Below are 23,572 nucleotides of genomic sequence, written 5' to 3' on the forward strand. Positions count from 1 at the left end.
CAACGGGTTCGGCTGGCTTTCAGTGGGCTTGCCGGGGTCTCTGCACTGTCTGTCTGGGATCCTCACTTTGCCAATAGTCTGGGGAGGCTGAGCGCGAGCCAGGAGCGGGCGGGGGAGGGAGAAGGGGGAAGCGCCACGTTCGCGCCAGGTCCTTGGTGTGCCCAGCAGGCGGCGCTGCGTGGCTGCGGCTGGCGACGAGGGTGCGGGGGGGGCGGCGAACCAGGAGGGAAAACCCCTGCCTCTTCCCGGGTCTCGGGCTCCAGAGCCCCTACCTGGTGCTTGCTCTGCCGGTCCTTTAAACTCTCCCTACACCCTCCCCGACCCCTATCCTTGCAAGCGTTATCTGCAGCCTCACCGACCGTCGCAACGGTGGTGGTGGTGGTGGTGGTGGGGGTCTCGACGCTTGCCGCTGGCCAGCCGGACCCCGGTGGGAATGGAGGCAGGAATTCCGGCCTCGTAGGAGAAGGGCGTCTGCTCACTCCCCCACTCCCCGGGGCTTGGGGAGGGGGCTGGGCAGGGGCGGAAGCGAGCTGTAGCCGTGTTTGTCGCGGCGCTGCGGAGTGGAACAGATGGCTGGGGAGGGGAGAGGGTGCGTGGCGGGGAGGAGGAGGGGTGCGGGGGCCGGAGGATAGGGAACGAGGAATTTCGATGCCCGGAGTCTCCCAGGAGAAGCCCCCCTCCCCATCTTTTCCCAGAAAGGGGGGCGGATATGCGCCTGCCTTTTTCCCGGAGAGCCCTGGCCTCTGGCCTGTGGCAGACCCTGCCGCTCAATCCTCCGCTCCAGGGCGCGCCCCTCACCCCCAACCCCCCACCGCAGGACTGGGTGGTGGGGTCAGGACCGCGGGGAGCGGCCCGGGTCGCGAGGGTTAATGGGGCCGCCCTCCCAGGGGCGAGGGGGCGGCGGGAAACGGGCTCGGGGTGGGGATGGAGTTCTGGGATCGCAAATAGCAAAGGAAAAACGTGTTAATTGGAGCTTTATGCAGATGAGCTAGGACTGGGGAATGTGGGGTAGAAGGAGGGACAAGGTCGGACTTCGAGGAGCGTTGGTGGGATCTGGCAGGGGAGTGATTGATGCCTATCCAGATATCTGCGTGTTGAGCCTCCGGGGAGGGCCGCTGGTGCCTGGGGATGAGAGGCTTCCTCTCTGACCCCCGCCCCAGAAACAAGGTGGGGGCTCTCCAGGGTCTCCACATCCTGGGTCTCAGATCGCCACTAAGAGAGGGCTGGGGCCGGGCGCGGTGGCTCAAGCCTGTAATCCCAGCACTTTGGGAGGCCGAGACGGGCGGATCACGAGGTCAGGAGATCGAGACCATCCTGGCTGACACGGTGAAACCCCGTCTCTACTAAAAAAATACAAAAAACTAGCCGGGCGAGGTGGCGGGCGCCTGTAATCCCAGCTACTCGGGAGGCTGAGGCAGGAGAATGGCGTAAACCCGGGAGGCGGAGCTTGCAGTGAGCTGAGATCCGGCCACTGCGCTCCAGCCTGGGCGGCAGAGCGAGACTCCGTCTCAAAAAAAAAAAAAAAAAAAAAAAAAAAAGAGAGGGCTGGGCGCACCCTGCAAGTGTCTGCTTTGGTTTCTGGCTGCTGACCTGTCTCACCTTGGCTGTGGCCCCCTCCTTCCCGGTCTGGCTTGGTCTCCACTCACTTTGCCTCCTCCATCTGTTATTCCCCACACCTGGCAACACCCTTTCCACTCAGGATTGTCTGAAACCTTCCCCAAGTGTGACCCCTTCCCAGTTTGCATTTTCTCGTCTGCCCCTCACGGACCACTCCACCTTTGAGGCCTGTCTCAAACTTTGGAGTGCTTCATAACCCACCTCCACCTGCTAAAATGCAGATTCCAGGGCCCCGTTAGCTATCTGATTCAGCAGATCCGAGGGGCTCAGGAATCAGCTTCCTACTTAAATCAGACGCAAAAGGCCCCTATTTTGTAGAAACACTGGGCAAGCGATTGGTGGGCTGGAAAGATTGGGCAAGTCTCCTTCGACAGCCCCCAGCCCTCCTCAGTGCTCATCTCTCCACAGAGGAGAATTGAAACTTTCACCAAGTGTAGTCCTCTCTGCTTCTGTGTGATGGTACCAGGTGTGGAGAAGATGGACAGACAGAGGGAAGGAAGGAAGGAAGGAAGGAAGGAAGGAAGGAAGGAAGGAAGGAAGGAAGGAAGGAGGGAGGGAGGGAGGGAAGGAAAAAAGGAAGGAAGGAGAGATGAAGGAATGAGTCTGCACCTGGCTCTTCTCTCTCTGAGCAGGGTCTTCCCTTCCTCTCTCCACTGCCCACTTCCCTCCCCTCTGCTAGGGCTTTGCCGTCTATCCTCCTCTCTCACTCCACCAGCCTTGCTCACTTTCTTATCTCCCTGCCACCTCCTCACCTGAAGTTTCTACAAAGGCTAAAGGATCTTGAGGTGGGGAGTTTGGGCCTGAAGGGAGAGGGAAGAACCAACCAAAGCTCCTGTCTTCTAAGCAATAGCCAGAGACACCTTTGGGGTTGGAAGAAAAGCCGGAAGAGGGAGGCAGAACTTGAGGAAAGAGAATAATCACAGCAAGCATGTAGGTCACCTTGCCATGGGCTAGTGCACTGAGTCCCCACAACAAATTGATTTAGGCTGGCACTATTGTCCCCAGCTTACAAAAGCAAAATAAAACAAAACAAACAAAAAAACCAAACCAAAACAAAAAACACAAAACTCTAATGTTCAGAGAGGTTAAGTAACTTGCCCAAGGTCACACAGCTTACTAGTGGGAGCATAACTAGGTCATTCACCCTTCTACTGTCCCCAAACCGTTTCTCCAGAGGCCGCTGAATATCTGTCCCAGGTCTGCCCTCCTGCAGGGTCAATGGGGTTGGAAAAGGGCATCATGTACAGAGATGAAAGGAGATGCTCAGGTTTCAGAACATTTGACAGGTCTGTCTGGAAGCATTAAAAATTCATATAGAAACCTGACCCCAGCTGGACCTTGGGCCTGCCACCTGGACTATCCCTGGCCTCCTGGCTTCGCAGAGTCCGTTGGGAAATTTCGCTTCCACAGTGTCCTGAGACTCCCAAGTCTGTATTTCATAGGAGGGGAGTTCCTCTCGGATTAGGGATCGAAAGTTGGGAGCGTGCAGCTAGGAAAACAGGGCTGAGAACCCTCCCCCTACTCTGGGTGTAAGAACCTTAGAGGCTTAAGGGCTTATAAACCTTATCATCTGGTGTCCTTCTATTCCTCTCCCCAGGCAGTTAGATGTTCATTCTCAGCTCTGGACGACTGAAGCCTGGCTGTGCTTCCCCAGGTGGCCAGTCGGGGGCAGCCATCTGCTTGGAGGAAGCCAGAGCCCGAGCCTCTATCTGCTGCTTTGAAGAACCCCCATATATGGTCAGAGAGGTGCAGTCTTGGCCTTGGGAAAGGGCTCTAGAGTCTGAGATCTGAGGATGGGGGAGAGGTTTCCTACTTCAGGGGAGACTGAGAAATTTTAGGGGGCACTCAAAGTCGGTTGGTGGGTTTCAGATACATGATAACTGGTGGCCAGTATGATGTAAACGTTCTAGCTGGAGTGAAGGTTTGGGATGAGATTGTGAGAGAAAAGGCTCGAAAAGCAGTTGGTACCAGACTCTGAAGGATCTTTGATGCTTTGCTAAGGTGTTTTACCTTTACCCTATAGGCATCAGGAAGCCATTATAGGCTCCTGAGTGACATCATAACATATGCAAATTTTGATCAGATGAATCTGGTCACCATGGTATGGCTGGGTGGGAGGGAGGGAGAGATTCCATATAGGAAATCAGCGAGGAGGTTATCGCAGTTTTCTTTTATATTCCAGGCATGAGGTAATGAGTAGCTGGAGCAGGGAGGTGGTGGGGAGAATGGGAAGGAAGGAATAGACTAGGGCTGGGTGGGGGACTGGGTAACTGAATAGATACAGGAAATTAGAGAAAGGGAGGAGTTAATTACAACTAGGCTGGGTGTCTGGCAGATGAAAATGCAGAATGGGGGTACACTCACAGAATGTGGGAGGTGAATGAATTTTGCTTTTTTCAGGGGATAGAGGAATCTCAGACAAATCCCTTCCTTTCTCTGGCCTCAGTTTCCCCATCAGAGTTTCCCCATCAGAGCGTTCGTGGGGGTTGGGCTGAATGGCCTTTAACATTCCTCCTGTTTCAGGCTGTGTGGGTCAAGGTGGTAAATCTGGGTTGTTTGGAGAGCTTGGGGGTCTGTGCATGTGAGATCACTGGAGGTGGTCTCTGTGCTGGGTCCTGATTGAGTGGGTGTGCATGTCAGTGTGCATGTCAGAATTTAGGGGGCACCTGCCGTGGGTGGTTGGTGTGCTTGCATGTGCTACATGGCTCTGCTGGGTGTGAGTGTGTGTGAGAGCTCAGAAGTGTGGGTGTGCACGTGATGGGCGTCCGTGGGTCTGTCTGGGCTGGTGGTGGGAGGGGTGGGGGTTGGTGGAGAGTGGCTTTGCTTCAGGCTTCTTCCTGATGCTCACACACTCCTCCTGCTTTCACTGTTCTGAAATAGCATCTGGACCGAAGGCCCATGAATATTTCACAATGATAATTCTGTGACCTGGACAGCCTGCCTCTAATTTACCAGCAGCCCCCCTCCCCCTGCCCAGGCCCCAGCAGCCCCTCCTCCACCAGAGCTCTTGCCTGGCTGTCCCCCCAATCCAACCCATTAACCTCCTCAGAGCCAGCCTGATACAATTCCCTGCAAGACCCCAGACTCCGAGCTCCCTGGGTTCCTGGCCAGCTGCTCTCACTCTCCCCCAACCCACCCCACACCCTTAACCACAGTCTACCTGCCTCAGGCTTAGATGCTGATTTCTTCTCATTTCTTCCTCTTCTTCTCAAGATCATTTGACCTACCCAGCCAGAGTCACAGAACCTCAGCCTGCCTCCTCAAGCCCTAGCATCTAGGCCCCCTCTGTCTTTCTATTCCCACCTCCCAAGCTAGATTTTTTTCTTTCTTTCTTTCTTTCTTTTTTTTTTTAAGACAGAGTCTCTGTCACTCAGGCTGGAGTGCAGGGGTGTGATCTTAGCTCACTGCAATCTCCACCTCCTGGGTTCAGGCGATTCTTGTGCCTCAGCCTCCTGAGTACCTGGGACTCTAGGCACCCACCATCACGCCTGCCTAATTTTTTTGAATTTTTAGTACAGACGGGTTTTCCGCCATGTTGGCCAGGCTGGTCTCGAACTCCTGACCTCAAGTGATCTGTCCACCTCAGCCTCCCAGAGTGCTGGGATTACAGGTGTAAGACGCCACACCCCACTTCAAACTAGATTCTTTATAAAAAATGTTTAAGAGACTCGGTCTCGATATGTTATCCAGGCTAGTTTCAAACTCTTGGCCTCAAGTGATCCTCCCACCTCAGCCTCCCAATTAGCTGGGATTACAGGTGCAAGCCACCACACCCAATCTAGCCCAAGCTGGATTCTTAACCCCAAATTCAAACTACCAAACTTCTCTCCAAGTGCTCAGTCTGATGAGACTTACCCCTAAATTCCAATGCAAGTACTTCTTAGCCTGAGCCCTTCCCAGTTCCCAGCCTCTCTTCCACACACCAGAAAGATGAAGGTTCTGATTGTACCTCAAGCCAGTCATGTATCCCAATTTGGGATTCCTGTCCCTCTGATCACCCTAGCTCCTCAGTCCCTCTTCTAGCCTGTTTGGAAACCTGCTTCTCTGACCTGGTTCATCCCTGATGGCTTCTACCTCACAGGAGCTGAGAGAGAGACCATATACCCACAGGGTTGCTGTGTGCAGGTGTGTAGGCTGTGCACTGCAAAAGGGCAGTTAGCCAAGGAAGCAAGTGTGTGCTGAAACCCAGCCTGGGTCTCTGTTTGCTAAGATGTTTGCTCTGGCACGGGGCTGCGTTTCCCTGAGGGAGCAGTGCCTTTTTCACATTTACCCAAAGTCATGTTTGGGCTGTCTGTGATCAGGAGTGTGTACATGATTCCTCCTTGCAGAACTGCTCTTGTTTCCTGAAGGAACGGGGTCTGGAAGAAGGCTGTTAACCAGCCAGGAGGGCTTCTCCAGGCTTCGTTCCTCAGGCGCCAGACAGCTCAGGGTTGGCTGCCGCTCTTCCCCTGGACAAATGAAGAGAAGAGGTGCCACCAGCACCCACTCTTGGCTGCCAGACTGCGTCTCACCTGGAATGCAGGGCTTCAGTTCCTCATCATGAGGGAGAGCGCACACCACCTCCAGCCACCAGGAAGCTCTCTGATGGCGTGGGAAGGCTCCCCTTCTCCAACCCTCCTGGCCCGGAAATCCTTACATTCTGAGACCTCATTCCACTTTTGGGGTCCCAAGTCAAGAAATCTTACAGTAGGTAAAATAATAGAATTTTTTAATAAATTTTTTTCCCAAACAACTTCTTTTGATCTTCACCACGCAGGGGCCACAGTGGAGAGGAAAGTTCTCTCCAGGTGCCCTAAAAAGTGTCCAGGGTAGACTTAGGAGAAAAGTATTCCTCCAGTGTCAGGAGGTTGAGGGGACTAGGGTAAGCAGGGGTCAGGATCAGCCTGGCCCTGACTGAGGCATCCCCCAAAGGGTCCTGGGTGGGGCTCCCTGGGGGAGCTTCCAAAGGCTCTGCTGGTGGAAGATGCTCTGCAGACAAAAGCCCCTTGGGGTCCGCTGTGCGCCCTTAGGAGAGCGGGTCAGCGGCTGCCTGGGGAGCCCCACCCTAGCCATGGGATGGGGAAGAATTAATGGCCAGAGTTGGGGAGGGCAGGGCTGAGCCACCACACGCGCCCTCTTGGGGCTGCCATAAGTCAGGACAGCCCAGGAGGCAGGCAAGGAGAGGAGGCCTGGTCCCCGGGGAAGGAGAGGAGCTGGGAGGGGAAAGGGAACCAGCAAGGCCAGGGGCGGGGGCGGGACTGGGGCCGGAGCCGCAGCCCCGGGTGGACGGGAAGCGGGGATCGGACACTGGCCTCTTCAATCTCAGCACCGCAGTCAGAGGTGGTGGGGCACCAGGAGCAAGAGGCAAAGCAGAGGGCTGGGGAGCCCGGCCGAGAGCGCAGGGCCTCGGGAGTCCGGGGACGCCTGGCAGGCAGCGCCGGGGCACGTCTGCTCCCCACGCTGGTCCTCACCCCCATAGCCACCCCAGTAGTCATCCTCGGTGGGCGCGTCCCCGCCCTGGCGCCCCTGCGAGTCTTCGGCGGGCAGATCTCGGTAGAGGGTGGAGGGGTCGGCGGGGGGCGCCCCGGCGTCTGCCACCCCGTACAGGTGGTTGGAGGAGCTGTTGCCGCGGGCGCGGCTGCCTGGCCGCGTGGGTGAGGCGGGAGGACACGCCTGGAAGTCGGCCTCGCGTAGCGCGCGCAGGTCTCGGCCCTGGCGCTCCGGGGGCGTGGCGCAGGTCACGTCGGAGCTGGACACGCGCGCGCGCTGGAACCAGGCCCAGAGCGGCCGCGCGCGGCAGTCGCACGCCCAGGGGTTGGCGTTGAGCCGCAGGAACTCGAGCGAGGGCAGGTCGGCGAGCGCCTCGCCGGGCAGCGAGGCCAGGCTGTTGTTGAACAGGTAGAGGATGGTGAGGCGGCTGAGGCCGCGGAAGGCCGCGCGGTGCACGCCCTGCAGCCGGTTCCCGTGCAGCAGCAGCCGGTCCAGGCTGCCCAGGCCGCGGAACACGTGTTCTGTGAGCAGCCGCAGGCGGTTCCCGTGGAGGAAGAGGTGGCTCAGGTTGGCCAGGTCCGCAAACAGGTCATCCTAGGTGGGGTGGGGTGGGACACGGAAGAATAGAGTGGGCCTAAGGCAGGGTGCGGACCCCGCTGGGGCCTGGGCTGAGGGAGGGAAGGGGGTGCACCGTGGCAGAAGAGAAAGGGTTGACCTTTTGATTGATTGCATCCTGGATTTGAATTCTGCCTCCTCTAACCTATTTGCTGTGGAAAAAGTGGTATTGGTGAGGTCAGTGGTTTTTAAACTTTTCGAGTGTATTAGAATCCCCTGCGGATCTCTGAGTGGGCGGCAGGGTGGGGGGCAGAGTTTCTGATTCAGGAGGTTTGGGGTGCAGCCTGGGAATCCGCATGTCTACAGGCTCCCCAGGGAAGCCAATGCGGCCATGACAGGACCACAGTTTGAGCTTCAGAACTTATGGTTTGGTGAAGTATGGAGACTGGGGAGCCAGCCTTTCTGATTTCAAATCTTGGATCTATCATTAACTGATGCCACCTTGGGCAAGTCACTCAGGATATCTGTGACTCAGTTTCCTCATCTGTATCATGTGGAGGTTAAATTAAGCAGCATGTATGAAGGTGCTTAGAACACCTTTCCTTGTGGCGTTCCATGAGTTAGCATTTTTTTTTTTTTAAATTTTTGTTTTTGTTAGCCATTATTCTTAACTTGGCCAAGCCAGTCATCTCTCTGTGCCTGTTTCCTCATCTGTAAAATGGGGATCAGTGTACCTACTTCCTGGGTTTGTTCTGAGGATTCCAGAAGATGGTTCACATAAAGATCATATGAGGGCTGTGCTGGACACATGCCCAGCACATAGGGATTCAGTCCAATGATGAAGCCCACAGACTCAGCACTTAGAGCCCTGGTTCAAAATCCAGCTTGCCTTTTCCCTAGCTGTGTTATTTTAGGCAAGTTTTAACCTCATGGAGTCTCAGTTTCTTCAGTATGTGTAACATTCCTTATTATGTATAACTCCCTCAGCAGGCTAAAGGAGGGCTGGATGATAAAATGCTGTTAAGGGTACAGTATCTGGCAGGTGCATAGTCAACCATCAATAAATGGTGGCTACTATGACAATAGAGGCTCAGTTAGAATTGGGTCCTGTCCCTTTTCTTTAAAAGAGGAGCTCCCTGGGGGAACCAAAATCCTGCTACTAGGCTGGGCATTGCGGTGAGGGGCATCAGCTCCACCCCCAGAGGCGGCAGGAGAGGAGAGGAAGGAAGCCTCATTGTATTACTACTCCCCTTAGAGGCGCTGTCCCACCTGCCTGGGGCTAGGGAGTCACCTAATCAGGCCACGTTAGTGTGGAAAGGACCTTGGAACTATGGTTCAGAATTAACGGGGGTGGAGGGGGGTGTGGCCCACGGTGGCAGTGGGGACTCCTGGACTCTGCATTATAACCACCTCACCAGGGTTAGTGAGCTGATGATCAGCTGACTTGGGAGCTAATGCCTTGGCACCCATCAGCCCATCTCACTTTTTTAGAGGAGAGCACCGGGGCTCAAAGAGATAAGGGCTTGCCAGCGAGGGGAGCAGGACTTCAGCTCCCTGACCTCACTGCCTTGAGGTCCTCCCTTCTTGTGCAGGGCATCACTGTGGTCAGCAGGTTCCAGGAGGTCTGGGTCTCAGAACAGGAGCATCCACTCTGCTCAGGCCAGCTCACCCCGGGGGGCCTGTTCCCTGACTGTGGCTCTCCCTCCCTCACTGCCTGGGGAGACACTCCCCTCCCCGTGCCTGCCACCCAGGAGCCTGGTCAGAGGCCTCAGCTTGGGGGAGGGCGTTGACTCCCAGCCCACACCCACAGCCTCCACCTTCCTGTGCTCCTGCCTGTTCTCGCCCCCTCCCATCTGGCTTCCGCCCTCTTCGCTACAGGAACTGAGCCTGCCAAGAGCCCTCCTCTTGGCCACATTGAGATCCGTCCCCCTCAACCTTCTCGGCTGCCTCTGACACCAGCGTTCTCCGCCCCCTGCTGCCACCACCCTAAATCCTGGCTCAGGCCTCCAGCTGGCTCCTTGCACCTCCCTGGCCTCAGACTGGCTCACCATGGCCTGGTGCTCTTTTTCTCTTCCAGGCCCATCCAGGGGGTAGGCTTGGAATCCCTGCCACTCAAACACCTAAATAGGGTTCCTCTTTTTATGGAGTGTCAGCAAGAGTAGGACACACCCAGAGATGTATGGTCAGAGGATCGATAAGGGGCCAGAGGTGGGGGGAGAGGGAGCAGGGGTAATTCACATTTTGGGGACCTCAGGAGGTCAGGAAGAGTAGACCAAAGCTTCAGAGAGCCTAGGGAATTCAGGTACCTTTGACCCACAGCCCCAGGTTTTGGCACACAGAATTTCTTCATTCCAACCTCCTCTCCTCTCCTTTTGTTTCTCTGCAAAAAGTCCCACCCCTCCCTTCTCTGAGCCTCCACCTTGGGGTCCATTGCCCCCTCCTGCTATCCAAGCTGTTGCCAAATCCCGTTGCCACTTCCTTGACTGTAGCTCTCAAATCCGGTCCTTCCTCTCTCCCCTGTTAAAACCATTCTCTGTGCATTAATAAGCTCTTGACTTTCACAGCCCTAGCTCTTCCTCCGCCCCTCCCTATCTCCCCTCCCTCTGGGCTGAGAGCCTCTGCTAAAGTCATCCTTTTCCATTTCGAAAACCACATTTCCCTCACCTCCCCACTGGCCGGTTCACAGCTCCCTGCATCCATTTGGAATCTTAACGCGGCATCCCTGCCCGCTTCCCTGACAGCATCCTGTTCTTAACCTTGCCTCCCTCCAAACTCCCAGCTCTTGGCTCTGACACTAATCAAATCAGCTGCTGGGCTGTGTGACCTTGGACAGCTCCAAGCACCTCTCTGTGCCTTGGTCTTTTCATCTGTGAAACAAGGGCCTTGGGATAGGTGATCTTTAAGATCCCATCCGCATCTGATTTTTATGAATTGGTGAGTTCTGGGATGTGCCTCATTCATTCAACAGAGCTGTACCGAGTGTCTACTCTGTGCCAGGCACCCCCGCTCACAGAGCTCATCAGTCTAGGATGGGTATCATCGTCATCATCGGCGTCAGCAATGTCAAGCAGGTAACTTACTGAGCTCTTACCGTGTGCCAAGCTCTGTGTTACACAGATCCTATATAGTAACTTAATCGTCACAACCCTATGAGGTGGATACTATTATTATCTCCATTTCAGAGATTAGGAGAGGGAGCCTCAGAGAAGTGAAGTGACTCGCCTAGGGTCCAACAGCTAATATGCAGTAACGTGGCTCCCAACTCCAGAGACGACTGAACAACTGCACTGTGGAGTCAGACAGACCTGGGCCAATTCTAGGTCACGTTCCTTACTAGCTGGGTGACCTCGGACTGTGCTTTTATTTTGCTGGGCTTCAGTTGGTGTCCTCCCTGGTAAATGTTAATGGATAGCTACCATTCATTGGATACTCACTTCGTATGAGACACTGGGCTGAGCTCAGTAGTGTCTCCTTTAATCCTCACAACCCCTGCTCCCCAAGGTACAGGTTATCCCCATTTCACAGATGGGTCAATCGAGGCGCAGCGTGGTTAAATAACTTGCACAAAACCATAGAGCAAATTGGAGGTGTGGCTGGGATTTAAACTGAGATCTGATCTGCTTGAGCGTAAAGACTGTTTTTAAACCATTCAGGCCAGCCGTGTACAGTGGCTCATGCCTGTAATCCCAGCAGTTTGGGAGGCCGAGGCGGGTGGATTGCTTGAGTTCAGGAGTTCAAGACCATCCTGGGCAACATGGTGAAACCCCGTCTCTATAAAATTACAAAAATTAGCTGGACATGGATGCACATATCTGTAGTCCCAGCTACTGGTGAGGCTAAGATGAGGGAATTGTTTGACCCCAGGAGGTGAGGCTGCAATGAGCCAAGATTGCGCCACTGTGCTCCAACTGGGTGACATAGTGAGACTCTATCTCAAAAACAAAAACAAAACAAAATAAACAAACAAAAACCATGCAGGCCATTGTAATGATTGAAAGAGAAAACAAATCTCGGCCAGGCACAGTGGCTCACACCTGTAATCCAGCACCTTGGGAGGCCTAGGCAGGCGGATCACCTGAGGTCAGGACTTCGAGACCAGTCGGGCCAACATGGTGAAACCCCGTGTCTATTAAAAATACAAAAAATAGCCAGGCATGGTGGCACATGCCTGTAATCCCAGCTACTTGGGAGGCGGAGGCAGGAGAATCACTTGAACCTGGGAGGCAGAGGTTGCAGTGAGCCGAGATTGTGCCACTGCACTCCAGCCTGAGCAAGAGAGCAAGACTTCATCTCAAAATAATAATAATAATAATAATAATAAAATAGAAAACAAGTATCTTTATCATCTGTCTACACTTGAGTAGGGAATATGCTGTGGGAGAACAGGGCCACTGTTTCTGTTCTCCCCTGAATCCCTAGCACCTGGAACATTGCCTGGCATGTGGTAGGTACTCAGTAAATATCTGTAGATGAATGAACTCACCTGGCACAGTGCCTGGCATACAGCAGACAGTCCCTGAGAACCTCCACCCAACCCCATCTCCATGTCTACCTTCCGCAATCTGAAAAGCTGTGGTCCTCTGGTGGAGCTTCCTCCAAAGCTCCCCTTTAGGGCAGGCCTGGCTCCATCTTGGGTTACACCTGTACCCTGCAGATCTCACCCCAACCCACATATTTCCTCACCTTCCTGTGGCATCTCCCAGCCCAGCTCCACCAGGCAGTTCACAGGCAGAGGCTGTTTTTTCCATCTCCTCTATAAAAGGCCAGGTGTGAAGTTGCTTCCTTCCCATGATGCCTGGTACCATTCATGCCAGGGGCGTGGAGAACAAACACTTCCTATTTCAGAAGACCTCAGTGTCCACCTGAGGTCCCCTCTGCCCAAGCCTTTGCTGACCTCAGGTCCTGATTGCTGTTCTCGGCCCGAGAGTCAATGGAGGATGGGATCATAATAATAACATTTTTTCAGCACTGAACTATGTTTTTTTTTTTCTTTCTTTTTGAGATGGAGTCTTGCTCTGTCACCTAGGCTAGAGTACAGTAGCATGATCTCAGCTCACTGGAACCTCTGCCTCCCAGGTTCAAGTGATTCTTCTGCCTTAGCCTCCCTAGTGGCTGGGATTATAGCCACCTGCCACCGCGCCTGGCTAATTTTTGTATTTTTAGTAAAGATGGGGTTTCACCATGTTGGCCAGGCTGGTCTTGAACTCCTGACCTCAAGTAATCTACCCACCTTGGCCTCCCAAAGTGCTGGGATTACAGGCATGAGCCACCATACCAGGCCTGAACTATGGGCTTTCTATACACTAACTCGTTTCCTATTTACAGCCATTCTTGGTGGAAGGTATTATTTTCATTATTCCCAGTTTGTAGATAAAGTAAGTGAGGTTCAGAGAGGGTTAGCAACCTGCCAAAAGTTAAATAAGTCAGAAAATAGCAGACCAGGGATTCAAGCTCAGGACCTCTGACTCCAAATTCCTCCTAAACAACTAATATATATTGATAAGGAGATTCTGAAAGCATTAAATGCATGATCAATTTGTAGTAGTATTTGATTTCAGTAGTAGCAGTAGTAATTGTTATTATAGTGCCCATATCTTGAGAGTATGGCCTTGTGCTAAATGCCTTACATTTTAATCCTTACAAAACTTCTTAAATAAGGATTATTATTGGCCGGGCGTGGTGGCTCACACCTGTAATCCCAGCACTTTGGGAGGCCGAGGCGAGTGGATCACCTGAGGTCAGGAGTTGGAGGCCAGCCTGGCCAACATGGTGAAACCCGTCTCTACTAAAAATACAAAAATTAGCTAGGTGTAGTGACACACGCCTGTAATCTTAGTTACTCAGGAGGCTGAGGCAGGAACATCACTTGAACCTGGGAGGCAGAGGTTGCAGTGAGCCAAGATCGTACCACTGCATTCCAGTCTGGGCGATAGAGTGGCACTTCGTCTCGAAAAAAAAAAAAAAAAAAAAAAAAGATTATTATTTAGTACTATCCTGATTGCCATTTTAGAGATGAGGAAATGGAGATTGGGAGAAGTTAAGTAATTTGTCTAAAGTTATATAGGAGCCAGGATTTGAACGTAGGTCTTGCTGAGTCCAAAGTGTGTGCTTTCAAACATGAGCCTGCTCATGGTACTCCAGAGTACTGTCCCCTTGTAGCCAGATCACGAGATTCAAGCACCAGCTCTTCCTGGCTATATGGCCTCAGGAACATTCGTTCCATGTCCCTAGTGCCCCTAACTGTCCCTATCACCAGGCTGTTGTGAGGCTGAATGTGATGGTGAGAAGACATGAGCCTCCAGTCACATCGACAATGGTTGAAAGATTTATGATTAGAGGTGACTATATCTCTATAGAGTCTTCAGGGCCCCCAGCCTCAGCTTCTCCATTGTTAACAAGGAGGCAAAAATAATCTCCCAACTGGACTATAGAAATGAGATGAGGTGGCTGAGTGCACTTCATAAACTGTGAGGTGCTAGGCAAATTTAGGAAGAGGACAAAAGGAGGGTGTTGTCTGGGACTCACTCATGACCTCAGTATAATCCTTGAAGTTGACCCACATCTTCAGGATGGAGTCCAAGTTGGGCCACTTCACTGAAACCAATGTTAAATAAGGCTCGTTTCTTTTTTTAAAATAGTATTTTAACAAGCATTTATATAGCACTTACCGTATGCCAAGCACTATTCTAAGTGCTTTACAAATTATTCATGCATTTAATGCTTTCAAAATCCCTAGGAGATGGGTGCTCTTGCTACCCCCATTGTACAGATGAGAAAACTGAGGTCTGAGGAGGTTTAGCCACACGCTTGTAAATGGCAGAGTGGATACCTGTAAAGAGCTTGGCACAGGGACTGACCCTGTGTACCCACTAAGTGGTGGCGGCTACTGCTATTACTGTCACTATTTAGGCAACAATAGAATAACAGAAGACATATTTCTCCAATATACTGTGCATTTTACTTCTTCCCCTCCTCATGGGAATGGTATCTCTGCGAAGGCAGGGGGTTTGGTGTGTTCTGTTCAGTGCTGTATTCTTAGCACCTAGCTCGTAGTGGGCGCTCAGTATATTTGTTAGATTGTTATGGCTATTGTTATTATCATTAGCATCATCAGCACTGACCTGATTTTCCAACCAGCAGATTGGTAACTAGTTAGGCACTAGCCCTGGATGAGGCAGAGGCAGCACCTTCCAGGTTCCAGTAGGGAGAGGGCAGAATTTGGATATCCTCACCCCCTTCCAGCCAGAGGCTCTGTAGCCAAGGGAAGATTTTCTCAGGGTGGCTTGGAGGGTGTGTTATTGCTTCCTGGAGAAATGGAGCGGGAGGATTTGCGTGTCAAACAGTCAGCATAACAACAACAATAAACAATAATTAGATCAATAATAATAACAATAAATAACAATTACTGTTATTCCTTCCATTTTCAGAGCATCCATTCTCCAGCTGCATAACAGAGATTTACCCTTTTCTTTCTTCCTCTGCATTGAGATGACAGGTTTGGACAACGAGAATCTAGAAGGGGTGTGGGCTTCTCCCGTCCCATTACCCAGTGAATTGGAGAGAAGCGCAACTTTCTGTGGGATGCCGGTGGCTGTGGCTCTGCCTTCTCTCTCTACTTCCCTGTGATGTGGGCAGATTTGAGGGTGGGTGAGAAAAACAGCTGCAAAGGCCTTTGGGCAGTGGACCTTGGGGGAAGGCAGAGTACCCTGAAGGCAAACACGTGAGATCAGAGAAAGAGACAGATACACACACGCAGACAGACATGGGGGTGTATGCAGAGTGGGTGTGTGAAGGGAGACAGACAGAAGAGGCAGAAGACAGATGGGGGAGGCAAGTTAGTGAGAGAGGCAGTGATGGATGGAAAGGGATAGACAGACAGACAGGCAGAGGAAGAGAGGTGAAGGTTGTGGAGTTAGAGGGAGAGGGAGAGAGAGAGAGAGAGGAGCAGCAAGGGACCTAAACAGGTAGAGAGACAGAAGGGACAAAGTAAAGCCCCTGGAGAATGTGAAAGAGACAGAAACTTAGAAAACAGACGAGACAGAGAGAAATGGAGATGCTGAGGCAGGAAGGGTGGCCTGGGGAGAGAGGAGGGATGCACACCAGGGTCGGAGAGCAGAGGGGCCCACAGAGAGAGGAAAGCAGAAAGGGGCTGAGGGTAGGCGCAGGGCAGGCTCACCTGTAGGTGGAGCAGGCTGTTCTCCTGGAGGTAGAGGTACTGCAAGCTGACCAGGCCGCGGAAGATGGTGCCGGGCAGGCTGCTGAGCTGGCAGCGGTACAGATGCAGCGACTGCAGCCGCTCCAGGCCCTGGAAGGTGTCGGGCTCCAGCGAGCGCAGGTGCCGGTTGTCACCGAGGTCCAGCTCCTCCAGGGCTTGCAGGTGGCGGAAAGTGCCCGGGTAGATGGTGGAGAGGTTGTTGGAGAAGAGCCACAGGGTGAGCAGGCTGGGCCCGAAGGTGCCTGGCCGCAGCGTGCGGATTAGGTTGTTCTGCAGGAAGAGTCGCTGAGTGCTGGGTGGCAGGGACAGCGGCACAGAGGAGAAGTTGTTGGCCTGGCAGCTCACAGTGGGTGGGGATGAGTAGCAGGTACAGAGCATGGGGCAGCTGGGGGCCGCTGGGGGCAGGGCCAGGAGCATCAGCAGGAGGCAGGCCGAGGCGGGAGCTGTGGGGAGGGGAAGCAAAACTTACAAGGTGGGCTTCCAGGGCAGGAGTGCCAGCCCACCCACTTGGTAAAGGCCTAGATCCGGCTGAATATGGTGGCTCACACCTGTAGTCCCAGCACTTTGGGAGGCTAAGGCAGGAGGATTGCTTGAGGCCAGGAGTTTGAGACTATCCTGGGCAACATAGGGAGACCTCTGTCTTTACAAAAAAAAAAAAAAATTAGCCAGGCACGGTGGCATGTGCCTGTAGTCCCAACTACTTAGGAGGCTGAGGCAGGAGGATCACTTGAGCCCAGGAGTTTGAGGCTGTAGTGAGCAATGATCACACCCTTGTACTCCAACCTGGGTGACACAACAAGACCCTGTTTCGGGGGAAATAATTAAAAAATAAAAATAAAGGCCTAGAGCCCTGGCGCTCCCATGTCTGGGGGCTTAGGGGACAATGTTGCAGCCTCAAGTGGCCTGGCCATTTCCACTTTCTGAGGCTTCTGGTATATTAAGAAATAATGCCAAAAGGCCATTGTAGAAAGCACTGTGAATTGTTTGAAGAATGATCATCTTTTCATTCCTGTGTTGCATGTTTGACCTTGTCTAGAGATTAATGTCAAAAGACTAACGTCAGGGTTTCTCTGCCTCAGTATTGACAGTTGGGCCGGATAGTTCCTTGTTGTGGAGGCAGCCCTATATAAGGCACTTAGCAGCATCTCTGTCTTCTACCCACTAGATGCCAGCAGCACCCTGCCTCCAGTTGTGACAACCAAAATGTCTCCAGACATTGCCAAATGTCCCCTGTGGGGCAAAGTCACTCTACTGGAGAATGACTGGAAGTAACTTGGGACCCTTTGGAGATCTGAGGCCCGTGTGAAATGGACTCACCCTGGGGTCTGGGCTTGCCAGCCCACTGGTGCCTAGTGCCCTACTTTCCTGTACTTTTCACCCTTGCAGAGTCAGAGCCTCTCTGTGCTGGGAGGGGCCTTAAGGGTCAGGGTCCCTAAGTGAGGCCACCAGCCAGTCCTAGGCACGATGCAGAATTCCTGGGGGGACAGCCTGGGAATCTGCACTTTACACCCCAGGCTCTCCTCATTCACAGTTACTTAAACACTTTTTTCTTTTTTTCTTTTGGAGACAGGGTCTTGCTCCATCGCCTAAGCTGGAGTGCAGTGGTACGGTTACAGCTTACTGTAATCAACCACTTGGGCTCAAGCGATCCTCCTGCCTCAGCTTCCTGAGTCGCGGGGACCACAGGCCCATGCCACTGCACCCAGCTAATTTTTAAAAAATTTTGGCCGGGCGCGGTGGCTCACGCCTATAATCCCAGCACTTTGGGAGGCCGAGGCGGGTGGATCACGAGGTCAGGACATCGAGACCATCCTGGCTAACACGGTGAAACCCTGTCTCTACTAAAAATACAAAAAAAAAAAAAAAAAAAAAAAAAAAAAAGCCAGCATGGTGGCAGACGCCTGTAGTCTCAGCTACTTGGGAGGCTAAGGCAGGAAAATGGTGTGAACCTGGGAGGCGGAGCTTGCAGTGAGTTGAGATTGCACCACTGTACTCTAGCCTGGGCGACAGAGTGAGACTCCATTAAAAAAAAAAAAAAAAAAAAAAAAAAATTTGTAGGCATGGGGTCTTGCTATGTTGTTCAGGCTGGTCTCAAACTCCTGGCCTCAAACAATCCTCCCACCTTGGCCTCCCAAAGTGTTGGGATTTCAGGCATGAGCTACCGCATCTAGCCAAAAAAAAAATTTTTTTTTTCCCAAAGTAACTTTTGAAGGTTGAATATGATCCATCCTTCTTACGATACTGATGGAAAAGCAGGCCCAGAGAGCCTGGGGACTAGAAAGTGGAGTGCAGGTGCCTATACTCATACTTTAATAGGGGTGCAGGGACTCCCATCATCCCTGGCCTTTACCTTCCTGCCGTCACTATAGCTGATAAAGTTCTAGGCCGGAACTCGCTTGACCTCTACACTTTCTCATGATTTCCAGGTGACTCCTGGGATTTTCTTCTGGCAGTTTTGCCTGGGGAGAAAGGGAGCCTGCACCCCCAAAGCCAGGCAGTCATTCCCTGGGCACACGGTGACTGAACACCTTCTGCTTCAAGCAACATCCTAGGCTTTTGAAGGCAGAGGGGAGGAAGAGCTGTTTCTGCACCCTGAGATCCTGGGGCTCCTTGGGGTCCAGAGACCCTGGGAGAGACTGAGGTGCTGGTGATTTTGAGTGTGGGATCTCCAAGGCTGCGAACTGCACATGCTTAGTGGTTGTTTTGTATGTGATGTGTCACGCTCCTGAGGTTGCCGTGTGTGTGAATGTGTATATGTGTCTGTGATTTTGGGTAGTGGTGTGAGCCAGGTGCTCACCAAATGCAGTGCTGCTGAGCCAGGTGTGCACGCATGGGACTGACAGGCCCTGAGTGTGGTGCTGGCATCCCAGCTGCCCTGGTGTTCCTCCTCCAGAGCGGGGAGCACACAGGTGCGGGGTGGAAGATCCACACTCCCAGTGTGCTGCTCCCCGCTTTTGGGCCCCACCGTGAGTGTCCCCGGCCCCTCCCGGCGCTGCGTCGGTGCTGCGTCGGTGCGTGCTGGCTGTCCTCCGCGTGTGTGTGAGCGCCGGGCCCCGTGCGTGTGTAGGCTGGGTGTGATGTAATACTCAGTGACACAGCGGCTGCTGTTCCATTCGTTCACACCACCTCCGCGTTTCTCGGCCCTTCTCACCCCTCCCCCGTGCGGCGTTTCACGATTACTTTCTCCTGAGTTTCTCAGACCCACGTGGGGTGGAGGAGCAGTGTCTCTCACCCCTCATCTGAACCAGGCAGAGGTGGAGTGTGGAAGCACAGTGGGGATGCTGAGTGGGTTTCATGAGGGTTGAGGTTTGGGGCTTAGAACTGGAGATTTCAAAGCTGGAAAGGTCCCCTCGATTCCTCTGGTTCAAGCATCTGTTCTACTGAGGTGATGATTGGAGCTCAGAGAGAGCATACGACTTACCCAAGGTCACACAGCAAAGTGTTGGCAGGGAAAAGGCTAGAAAAGTCTCTCGATGCCCAGCCAGGGCACTTCCCTTCCTGTCAGAGTCACCCTCTGATCTCTATCTCACTAAGGACTTGACACCAAAAGAAGCCAAATCCTTCTCTGATCCCTTAATCCTACCCCTTATCCACAAGCTCACCAGAGTGTGAGCCCTGATGGCCGCCAGCCCCTGGAGGATTACAGAGTTCTTCCCCAGCCTCCGCACTGACCGCTGCCCCAGGAGGGACAGAGGGAAGGATGTGCAATCTCAGAGGGCCCCAGAGGCATGGCCCATTCCCCTGGCACCAGGGCTCCTTCCGGCTTGAGGGTAAACTCTGCAGGAGCTGGCAAGGGTGCCTACTCCTCTTTCTTTCCCTAGACTCTCCTGCTCCCCACCTGCCCGCATTAGACTGCTTCTCTTCTCTTTCCCCAGGCTCCTTCCTTCCGTCTTGTTCCCATGTCTCCCTCAGCCAGGGCACCTCCCCCAGCCCATGACAGTGGTCCCTGCAGGCCCTCTGAAGAGCGACCCCGTGCTGGGCGCCCCTCCATAACAGCTGCTGCATAACAGTGACTCTGTTGCCATTTCTGGCCCTTGCCACTGCCGTGCAAAGCAGCTGTAACCCAAGGAGCTCATCCATAATTCACGCTGCGGCTCTCACTGGAGGCAAGGAGGAGGGGAGAGTGGGGGGCTCTGGGCTTCACTGCCCCCAGGCCTGCTGGGGCTGGAGTGAGCACTCCAGGGCAGAGGTGGTGGGACTGGGGGGTTGGAGGACCAGAGAGCTGTGCCTTTCCCTCCCTCTCCCGCCCTCGGTCCCTGCCCTGCCCAGTGTGTGCCCTTTTCTTTCTTGCCATGTCCCTTCCCCACCCCCTGTTCTCACACCTCCTCACCACCACTCCTTCCCTCCAGGCCCAGGCCTCCTCTCTCTCCCGAGGACCACAGCTCTGCTCCTGGCCTTCATTTTGTGAATTCCCGGTGGAGACTGGGGCAAGATGCACAGAGTGTCAGAGCTGGAAAGGGGGATACCTCGGTGGCCACCTAGAGCCGACCCCTCATGTCACAGGTAACACCGCTGAGAGCTGGGGAGGGGCAGTGTCAGTTTCTGAGCACCCCAGGCCTCCTGACCAGATCTCTACAGCTTGCCCTCATTGTCTTTCTCAGAAGCCTTCATTTCATCCCTCCACTACTTCATGGACAGAGGAAAGCCCTTTGTAGCAGCCTCCCCCACCCTCTCTGCTCACCCCTCCTCTAAAGTCAGCAGGGGATGGCTAGAGCTGCAGGGGAGAGTACAGCAGGGTAGGAGGAAACCAGGAAGCACCTATTTTGTCCCAGGCACTGCATTTGTACATGTTAACTTCTTTATACATTAAACACCACACACATAACCCCCTAGAGGTCAGTATTGTGGTCCTCAATTTGCCGATGAAGGAAGGGAGCCCCAGAAACATGACACAGTGGCCTCAGGTCATGCAGCTAGTACAAGGTGGAACCCAGATTGGAAAAGAGGGGCATCAAGCCCATGTCAGAGAGACTCTCTGACCTTTCTTTAAGAGGTCATCACATCCTCCGCAGAAACCACACCTGAATGTGTGAGACACTGCCCTTGAGGTAAAGACAGGAGAAAAACTGCACACAGGTGCCTAGGGCTGGGCCAGCCACAATGCTGAGTCTGTGTGACCATTTCAGGGTCAAGGCAAGAAAGGGACTCCAGCTCTCTCTGCAAATTTCATCTCCCAGGCTTCCAGTTGCAGTTGCTCTACAGTAGTAATTACATTTGGGAGTCAAGAAGAGATGACCCCTGTCCAGAAGATATGGCCAGAACTGACCAGGGGAGGGAGCCAAGAGAGGCTAGAACATGGTATTGATCCCGGAAGGCTGAAGTATCCAGAGCCAAAAGTATCCGTTCACTGAGGGACCACTGTCCAGGACTCTGGCTATTAAACCTTGGAGTACCAAGGCTCCGAAACAAAGTTCTCAGCCCACAGGCCACTCTTTGGGCTGGAGGCCCCTGTAGAAGAAGGAACTTGAGAAGGAGAAAACTAGACCCAAGGTAGGGGGCAGGATCCAGGCTACCCACCCACAGGGCAGAGTCTCTGGTGGAGAGTGGGATGCTCCCTGGAAAGGCAGCGGAGGCCTCTTGCTCTGAAAGGAGGGGTACAGGGTCCCAGACGAGAAGCAAGGGCTCCACACCCCACAGGCTGCTTCAGGGAGGGGCCAGGGCCTGCGGGCAGATGCTGAGGGGGCAGGGGCTGAGGAGGTGGGAGCTGAGGAGTGGGATGGAGGTGGTGGTGATACCAGTGACGCAGGGGCCTGGGGAGGCACTGACGCGGGTGACGGAGGTTTAGAGCTGCTGCAAACAGCTTCTCACTCTGCCAGAATGTAACACCCCAAAATAAGCAGCCACCGTGGTGGTGGCGGTGGCTGCAGAATCCAACGTCCGGGCCGGATAAATAAATGGCAGCACAGGAGCCAGCCTGGTTGCCCACCCTCAGAGGCTGCCACTCCCCTTCCAAAGTCTTCACCCTCTGTCCCTCACAGCCCCCCCCAAGGCTCTGAGCTCAGAGCACCCCCCATCTGGCCCACCAGCCACTCCCTGAGAGAAGCAATGTGGCAGGCAGGCGCTTTGGGAATGGAGGGCTTCCCACGTGGAAGTGGTTACCAGAAGCCTCTTTGTCTCATCCCTGGGCAGCACCCCCCAGCCCCCAGTCCCTCTCTCCCAGCCTTTCTCTTCCTCCTCCTTGTCCCTCCTCTCCAGCCCTTCTCCCACCCATGGTTCCCGGTCCCCAACCCTCTTCCCCGGTTCCTGATGCCCCTTCTCTAGCCACCATCCCCATCCTTCTCTGGTTTCTGATCTTTCCATTCTCCTTTTCCATTCCGGTCCCCAGGGTCCCAGTCCTAATTCTCTTTCCTGCTACCTCCATCCCGGATTCTGGGTCCCCATCCCTAGTCTTCTTCCCACCCCTCCCCTGATCTGGTCTTTCCTCTCCTTCCCTCTTCCTTGGTCTTCACCTGGGTCCCACTTCCCTCCACGCTTTTCCCGTCTAACCTTTATTCCTTCTCCCCCTCCCCCGCTCCATCTCCCTCCTCCTTTCAGCTTCCCTCACCACTTTCTCCATCTTTGACTTCTCCTTCCTATCACTCTCCCCCTGACCCCTCCCCACCCCACCCCCAATCTCTGGCCCACACCCTTATCTGTCACTCAATCAGTAGAACTATCCTCTTTCTAGCGCCCTCCATCTGTCCTACCAAAGAGGGCCACTTGGATTTCCCTCTGCGCCTCCTACCTCCCCAGACAGCCCCCTACCCACACCTCCTGTCTTCCCAGGTGGCCAGAAAGTGCTGAGGCACCGGGCAGGAGGAGTTGCTGAGTCGGCGCTTCCCCAGCCGGCCCGAGTCCTCGGCGTCCCCCGGAGCAGGTGGAGCCGGGACAGTGGAACCTGAGCTTCCCTCCCCCCTCCGGGCCGGGTCCACCTGCCCCCAGCGTCCCACCTCGGTCACGAGCTCCTCGCACGCGCCCGCAGGCTCCTAGCCAAGTGCCCTCCTGCTGAGAGCAGCCCTGGCGGCGGGGGCGCGGCCCCAGCGCTGAGCTTTTCCCCTTCCCCAGGTTACCCCACATCCCCAACTGCCCCACCCTAGATCCCTGAAAGAAGGGACGCCCTGCTTCTCTCCCCAGGATGCCCTCCGCTCTCCCGCCGCCGGGGTTCTTACCTTGCAGCAGGCGCCTGAGCCCGGGCAGCATCTTGTCTCGACGCTCGGGGGAGGGGGCGGCGGGGGGAGGGCGCTCCCACTCGCTCCCTGAGCCCGCCGGATGCACGGCGGGGACCCCGCGGGGCTCCGGGAGGGCCCGGGAGTCCCCGGGCTGCGTGGCCGGGCCGCTGCGCTCTACCCTGCGCCCCCCGGGCTGCGGGCCTCGGGAGGAGCCATCGGCCCCGACGGGACGGGGCGGGGCGCGACGGGGCGGGGAGGGCTGGGGCTGGCCGTCAACGCCCAGCGCCCGCGCCCCGCTAGCTGCACTGTCAGCTCGAGAGTCCGTCAGTCCGTCGGTCCGTGCGCCCAGGCTGCTAGCCGAGGGAGAGTGGGGACAGCGAGGAAGCTCTTCCCAACCACCCCCACTCCTTCCCGCACTCGCTGGCTCCTCCCTCGCTTGCTGACTTGCCGACTTAACCCTTTCTTGACCACTAGGAGGCGGGAGCGGCTTTCTAACCCCCCTCCACCCCACCCCCCTCCCCCCGCTCAAGGGACCCGAAGGACTGTGTTCGATCGTCCTCGCGGCGCC

At 54.5% G+C, this 23,572-nt stretch overlaps 2 protein-coding genes across 2 annotated transcripts in view; one reads left to right on the forward strand and one right to left on the reverse strand.

Annotated features, from left to right (window-relative positions):
• Positions 1–6,308: 6,308 nt before the first annotated feature.
• LOC105496059 (reticulon 4 receptor like 2) lies at positions 6,309–23,452 on the reverse strand. The gene is made up of 3 exons (XM_011766093.3): positions 23,005–23,452; positions 15,818–16,299; positions 6,309–7,680 (listed from the first exon to the last, which is right to left on the reverse strand). The coding sequence occupies exons 1-3, from the start codon at positions 23,033–23,035 to the stop codon at positions 6,931–6,933; spliced, it is 1,263 nt and encodes a 420-aa protein (XP_011764395.1). The 5' UTR covers positions 23,036–23,452; the 3' UTR covers positions 6,309–6,930.
• The window catches only part of LOC105496055 (solute carrier family 43 member 3), a 71,618-nt gene continuing 55,691 nt past the window's right edge, over positions 7,646–23,572 (forward strand). The window contains exon 1 of the mRNA XM_071074589.1: positions 7,646–7,662. The gene's annotated coding sequence lies outside the window, so the exon portion shown is untranslated. The remainder of the gene's footprint in view (positions 7,663–23,572) is intronic.

Source organism: Macaca nemestrina, chromosome 12, assembly GCF_043159975.1.
Source record: "Macaca nemestrina isolate mMacNem1 chromosome 12, mMacNem.hap1, whole genome shotgun sequence".
NCBI classification, from domain to species: domain Eukaryota; kingdom Metazoa; phylum Chordata; class Mammalia; order Primates; family Cercopithecidae; genus Macaca; species Macaca nemestrina.